Raw genomic sequence first — 7,159 nt, 5'->3', positions numbered from 1 at the left:
CAGGTTCTCCTCACAAATCCAATCCCCAACTTAGTTTTCAAATGATTTTTTTCTCCAATAGCCCTAGATACAATTAAATGCCATTTTTAAAAGGTGAATTTCCTGTATATGGGTGTGTGTGTGTATGTGTGTTCTGGATCACTCTGGGTTCACATGTAAAACTTTATTGGTTGGGGGCTGTGTCTTAGTCATTTCTAAATTCCTGGAACCGAGAATGGTGACAGTGAACATTTACTCAGTGCACATTTATTGAAATGAACGAAAGAGAAGTGAAACGAGACCGAGAGATGTTATTTATTCTGTGCCAAGATTCATTTGTTTCAGCATTATTTTTTCTAGTGCTCCAAGACACTCTGGGTGAAAGAGATGAATAGGCTGCTGGCGTATGTTCTCTCTTACAGAATTACGATCTATTTTTAAAGAGCACAAGAGTGTCATATTTCTCAATCTTACAGAACCCCCTAATGGAGAATCCAGTGTGCTGCATTCTGAAACCATAGACGAAGCGCATTAGAATTCCACTTATGCAGCCAAACTGCATGTTTTAATGCGACATTAAAACATTGTTTCTGATAAGTATATTTTTAAAGGAAAAATGGTACACAAAAAATTAAAAGATAAAACATATGAAAATACAATAAGTAAAATCATTCCGACGCTTTATTTGGTTCGTAACATAACTCACCACTTTGTATTCCTACAAATGACAGATGAATTACTTAAAATCAGTTTGATCCTTTTAGGGCCTGCTTTTAAGACTTGTTAGAAGCAGAGCAGCATTTAGTTTATGACTGATCATTCTCTGCCGCTGAACCAAGACCCTGCTGAGTGCTCTACCAATGTTCGTGGACTTTTGAGGTTTTCCAGTATAGTTGTGGGGAACAGGAATCATTCCTGGTACAAGACACTGTCCCTTGTCCTTTCTGGTGGCTCTTTTCCAGCCTCTGGGCTCCTCACGCACACGCCCCAGTCAGTCTCAGCCGAAGACTCCAGGGGATCCCCCACAGATCGACAGCGTGTGCTCTGTGCACAGCGCTCCGACTCTGATACTCTGCCCTGCAAACTCTGGCTGCTTGGGTTACCTCTGTTTTGTTTTGCTTTCTTTAAATCTCAAAATATTAAGGGGGTACAAATGTTTTAGGTTACATGGATCATTTTTGTAATGCTTGAGTCCTGGCTGTAAGTGTGCCCATCACCCAAACAGTGTTCATAGTATTGGGTCGCTTCTTTGGACCCTCAACTCTTGTCTACTCAACTCAAGGAGTCAACAGGTTCTCCCCGGGTCCCCCCCACCCAACTCCAGGTCAGCGACCTGAGCGATCATAGGAGACCTTGCTGGTTTCCTGCCTCTCCGGGGTCACTGTCCTTCCTTGCCTAATGCCCGGTGTTTTGAAAGTAACTGTTTCCTATTATGTTTTGTCTGTTGTTTCAGGTGGTAGGGTATATTAGCTCCCTGTCACACCATCTTGCCCAGAAGCAGAAGTCTCCCTCTTCTGTGTAACTCTGTCAAGGGTATTTCTCACAGTGGCTCTCAGGGTGAGAAATGCCTGCCTCGGGCTTACCTGGGACACTTGTTAAAGGTGCAGATTTCTGAGCCTCACCCAAGCCTGTTCCATCGGCGTCTCTCCAGCAGGGCCCTGGTAGCTGCTGTTTAAACAGTGCCCTGGGAGTCTTATAACTCGTCTTTAGCGACTGCATGAGGGCTTACTTGGCCCAACCACCTAGTGGGTGTAACTCATTGTATTCTAATAGGGATATGGAGGCAGAAGGAAGGGATGCTGGCCTGAAATTCTGCCAAGAAGCCAAAGCTGCTTTCTGTGGATGAAGTGAGGCTGTTTGTCTGAGAAGTCATCTTTTTAATTTTTATTCCCTTAGAGTTTCCCATGCAGGTGAAACCATAACCTCTTCAGCTGCTGAAAAAGCACTTTGCTCTGGCTTAGGGTTCTTTGGTAAATAATTGCTTATCTTGACTGCAGAATGGCCTTTGTCAAAACACCTGACTAGTTTTTGTTAAAGGAAGAAAGCTTAATCAAATGGCATCTGCTGATGCCTTTCTGGGAGGCATTTTTAGCTGCAGATCTTTGGGCAAACCCCATTGGAAAGATGGCATGTCCATGGGGGCTGGGAATTGTAGTGACTTCTCCTTGGGAGCCACTTGGACTGGACTCGCCGAGAGTATGGGAGCTGGGGGTGATGGTCTTTGGGGGTGACTCTTACTTACATGGTCCTTATCTTGTGGCTGCAGTGTGCAGTAGGTGCACTCAGTAGTAAATGCAAGAGCATGAGAGCAAGTTAGAAGGAGGGACAGAGGACATTTGGAAGGACAAATTAAAGAACCTTATTTCCCCCTAAACCTGGAAAGTGCATGTTCTCTCTGAAACTAAGGAGGAAATATTAATAATGAAGCCATTGGTAACTAATTTTCTCCCTTAGATGAGCTTCAGTCACAGAAGACTTGTACTGTTTGGTTAAGAACTTGGTAAAATCTCAAACTGTTTTGAAGTCTTAGGCATGTTTCAATTCCTTTTATGTTAGCTGGGCCTTATGTGGCACATTGACCAGTGCCAAGGATGGTGGGAAGATGGCCACACATCGTGGAAAAGATCTGTTTTCCAAGCCACACCCAGCATTCACAGGAGAGCCTTTCTCTGGTTATGTATTTTCCAAACAAGGCTCTCTAGGAAAACCTAGAGTTTCATTATGGAGCAACTGTGCTTGTGTGTGCAGATGTCACCTGTATTAAACATCAACCAACCACCAAGCGTGAGTCTTAGTTTCTGCTGAGTATTTGGATTCTGCACATGAAGTGCTAGATTTTCCTGGAAAGGGCTGGTGCTCACATGATGCCACATTGGTATTGGTCAATCATGCCTCATCCTTCCTGGTTCTAGGAAGGAGTGGAGAGGAACATGAAATGTCCTTTTTCATTCTAAATTACAACGTGGGCTCTCAAAGGATGCCATTGAATTGATTTATTCATCCTTTGAAGAAGGCACGTGTTTTAAAACAGCAGTCCCCATTCCTTTTTGGCACCAGGGACCGGTTTCATGGAAGACAATTTTTCCAGAGATGGGGAGGGGATTTGGGGAGGGTGCGGGGATGGCGAGCTATGGGGAGCTAAATACAGATGAAGCTTCATTCGTTTGCTTGCTCACCTGCTGCTCACCTCCTGTCGTGTGGCCCAGGGGTTGGGGACCACAGTTTTAAAGGAAATGGAACTGTACTGGAAATCAGGAGTCTCAGCCGTGGGTCTTGGCTTTGTCCCAAACAAGCTGAGAAAATTTGGGTTTTATGTTCTTCATATATAAAATAAGGGAATTTGAAAAGTTGACATCGAATGTCCTGTCTCATGATGAATTAATAACTATATTACTTCAATCATATATATTTCCGTTAAATTTTATTCAGCATAGTCTGAACATTTATTTTTATCTCAAACATCTATTAGTCTTTCCAAAACGCACTTGGTTAGATGAATTTTCAGATTGTACACAATGAATTTCTCATTGCGATTGTAATAATACAAATATCAATTATAATGTTATTATGTTAATATAAATGTAAGTAACAATGGAATTTATTGTTCAAAAAAACTATCGAATGGGGCTGTTGCAAGGGGAAGAAATTTAATTAAGAATCTTTTCTTATGGACCTGGAAAATAGTCACAAGGTGAATATTCTCTTGTTTCTTCCCACCCACTAGTGTTTTCTGTAGACACAGAGAAAGGAATATTGCTACAGGCATTCAAGTTTTTGAAATAACAATATTTTACACATTTAGCATAATGCAAGACACAAAACGGGAACTTGATAAGTTTTCATTGAATAAATTGATGGATGGTGTCTACTTAAAGTTCACTATGGAAAGTAGTTAAGACCCTTAAATGCAAATGAGAATTTTTAGTTATTTCATTGTGATCTCTATAAAGTACATTTCGTTATATGAATTCTTTGCTCTAAAATTATCTCTATAGTGGTAGTTTAGTATTAGACTAGGCTCTTTCCAATTTTAGGACATTTACTTACTAGAATAATAAAAAGTATGTACACAAATGTAGTGTCATTTCTTGGACATGATTCCTAAAGGTAGCATTAGAACAAAGCTCCAGCATCTATACAAAGTACCATCCATTCAAGAAAATGATTTTTCATGGCTCTAGCCAGCAGAAATATTATTTTTACTTCACAAATAAATTTAGGCAAAAGCTAGTAACACTTGTATTTTGACAATAGAATTTAAAGTGGGATATACTTATGTAAGAATGTTATTCATGAAATAAAAAGCATGATTACACATTTGACTATCAAAAGATTTTTAAAGTGCCATATACATAAATACACACACACCCATGCACATACATATATATGTAGCTTTAAGAACAGTAGGAAGTCGATTTTCATGTAGCCAACCCCTAAAGTTAAGAAATAGCTCATGATCAATACCTAAGAAGGTCCTACATGCCTTTGCTCTAGTTACATTCTCTACTTAGCCCCCTCTCCTGAATTTTGTTTTTGTCATTTCCTTGCTTAATCTGTTTAGCCTACCACAATTCTGAACTTTATGTAAATGAAATCATCCTGTATATATTCTTCTGTGATTTCCTCTCAATATTATGATTGTGAGGTTCATACACAAACATAAAGTTCATTCATTGTCACTGTTGTTTTGTCTTCCATTGCTTGAACACAAGTCATCTTATTTGCTCATTGTCCTGATGAAAGTACGTTTTAAATTTGTTTCAAAATATGAAATGTTCATTTATTCCATCTTAATCTTTATTTTTTCTTCTTCTCTTTTGTTAATGTTGGTACCATTCTAATCTTTAAAAGAATGTTAGTCAAATCCTTCCATCATAAGTTTTTCACTGATTTTTGTTAGAATTATATTTGCCAAACAGCGTAACTGAATCCTTACATAACTACTCGATGTGCATACAGGACAGAAATTAAAATCTGTGTTCCTGTCATCTTCACGGTCACATTAAACTGAAGAGTAACCTAGCCTGTCTGTGCCACTTTGCCCCAAAGTCTGTGTTGTTCTGAGAAAAGAGACCACTATTTAATAACCTTATATTTCCTTTGCCACGCAGCTTTGCTCTCCTCTGCAAAATCTTTTCCCATTAAGCAGATGTATTGGCAACATTCTGATACAGATATTGGCTTCTTAGCCCTTCACTTAAAGTGCTTTTTTTAAGAGGTCTGGAATCATTCATGGGGTCTGCAAACCTGGTGCCAGATTTGGTCATCAGTGGAAACAAGTTTGCTCTGTGATTTAAGAGGAGGTAGAGTTAATGGAGACAGTAGATGTCCCGAAAAGTGCATTTTTTATGACAGGCAGAAAATCCTTCTGCAAATGTCTACCTGGGGCGGGCTAACACCAGCCTGGACAACTGGTAGTGCAGTGACCCTCTAGAGCAGTAGTTGAGGCTGACAGAACAAAGAGGAAGAAAAATGAGATACTACCCCCGCCCTGTGATGCTATTGTGCTCATTTAAACTTGGATTAAATTTTACATTTTAAAAAGGAATTTTAGGCCGGCGCAGTGGCTCACGCCTGTAATCCTAGCACTCTGGGAGGCCGAGGTGGGCGGATTGTTTGAGCTCAGGAGTTCGAGACCAGCCTGAGCAAGAGCGAGACCCCTTCTCTACTAAAAATAGAAAGAAATTAATCAGACAACTAAAAATATATAGAAAAAATTAGCCGGGCATGGTGGCACATGCCTGTAGTCCCAGCTACTCGGGAGGCTGAGGCAGGAGGATCACTTGAGCCCAGGAGTTTGAGGTTGCTGTGAGCTAGGCTGACACCATGGCACTCTAGCCCGGGCAACAGAGTGAGACTCTGTCTCAAAAAAAAAAAAAAAAAAATGACTTCTTCACAAAAATATAGTTAGATAAATAGGTAGAATGAACAATATTTGATAGCACAAGAAACTGACCATAGTCAACAATAAGTTACGGTATACTTTAAAATAACCAAAAGAGTGGAATTGGAATGTTCCTAACACAAAGAAATGATAAATGCTTGAGGTGATGGATAACCCAGTTACCCCAATTTGATTAATATACTTGTATTCCTGTATCAAAACATCACATGTACCCTATAAAGATATACAACTATTGCATACTCATAATGATTTAAAATCAGAAATTTAAAAAATGACTTCAGGAAAGATGTCCCGAAGCCCCCGCCTGGTCCTTCCTCAGCGTTTCCCTTGTTGTAATTGGATAATTAATTATATAGCTAATTGTTTCTTTTGGCACATGAGCTTTCCGGAGCAGGTATCTGGCTCGTTCACCTCTGAATGCCCAGGGCTTTTCCATCAGGTGTGGCCAACAGTAGATGCTCAATAAGTATTTGCTGAAGCCATGAATATTGACTGAATCATCTAAAATCCAGTTATTTTTTTTTTCTCTCTATCACTCTCTTTAGCTGGGAAGTTATCAATTCCAAACCAGATGACAGACCCAGACTCAGCCACTGTATTGCAGAATCATGGATGAATTTCAGCATATTTCTTCAAGAGATGTCTCTTTTTAAACAGCAGAGCCCTGGCAAGGCAAGTTTTCCAGTACAAGAATGTGTTTTAAAACATTCAATATACTTGGAAACAGATGAACTAACCTCTTGTATCAGCTCGTAAGATGTTCTGAATATGTTAATAATATACTAGGAACATGTGCCTTAAACACTGATATCAGTGAGGTTCAGAAATGTTAGGATGTGAACACTAGAGAATCCTCAACCTGACATTTTGAAATTAGATTGGTTTTTATACATATTTATCTAGCTCATTAACTGGAATGGTTGGTGATTGGTCTTACTATCCAGATCAAGGAGAAAAAGTCTTAAGACTTTCAGTTATCATATTCAGCCTGGTGTTGATGTCAAAGGGAGATGAAATGAATATATCATCCTTTGAGGGTACATTCCAAGATAACTGAGTCTCACTTTCAATCTAAAAAGTGGAGATTCTTGTATGATTTATTTAAGAAAGAAAACTTTTGGCAAAACATCTGTAGTGATTGTATAAACAAAAAGTATTTTTCCAACTAAGGTGAAAACCCATGAGGGGAAGAGTCTTGAGTGGTTGGAAAGGGATTACATGGAGCAGTGCACACCCTTGGATTATCTTATGTGTAGAGGCAGCTCTAACTCTGAT

The 7,159-nt window shown here is 39.6% G+C and overlaps 1 protein-coding gene across 2 annotated transcripts in view; it reads left to right on the top strand.

Annotated features, from left to right (window-relative positions):
- FAM134B (family with sequence similarity 134, member B) overlaps positions 1-7,159 on the top strand; it is an 88,753-nt gene that overhangs the window by 72,181 nt on the left and 9,413 nt on the right. For both annotated transcript variants that reach the window (XM_012642759.1, XM_012642767.1), the window contains one exon: positions 6,430-6,556. In XM_012642759.1, coding sequence (XP_012498213.1) covers positions 6,430-6,556 — 127 coding nt within the window. The remainder of the gene's footprint in view (positions 1-6,429; positions 6,557-7,159) is intronic.

Source organism: Propithecus coquereli, unplaced genomic scaffold, assembly GCF_000956105.1.
Source record: "Propithecus coquereli isolate 6110/MARCELLA unplaced genomic scaffold, Pcoq_1.0 Scaffold100, whole genome shotgun sequence".
Classification (NCBI taxonomy): Eukaryota; Metazoa; Chordata; class Mammalia; order Primates; family Indriidae; genus Propithecus; species Propithecus coquereli.
The sequence above is the reverse complement of the archived record's forward strand: the minus strand, read 5'-3'. Positions and strand labels throughout refer to the sequence as shown.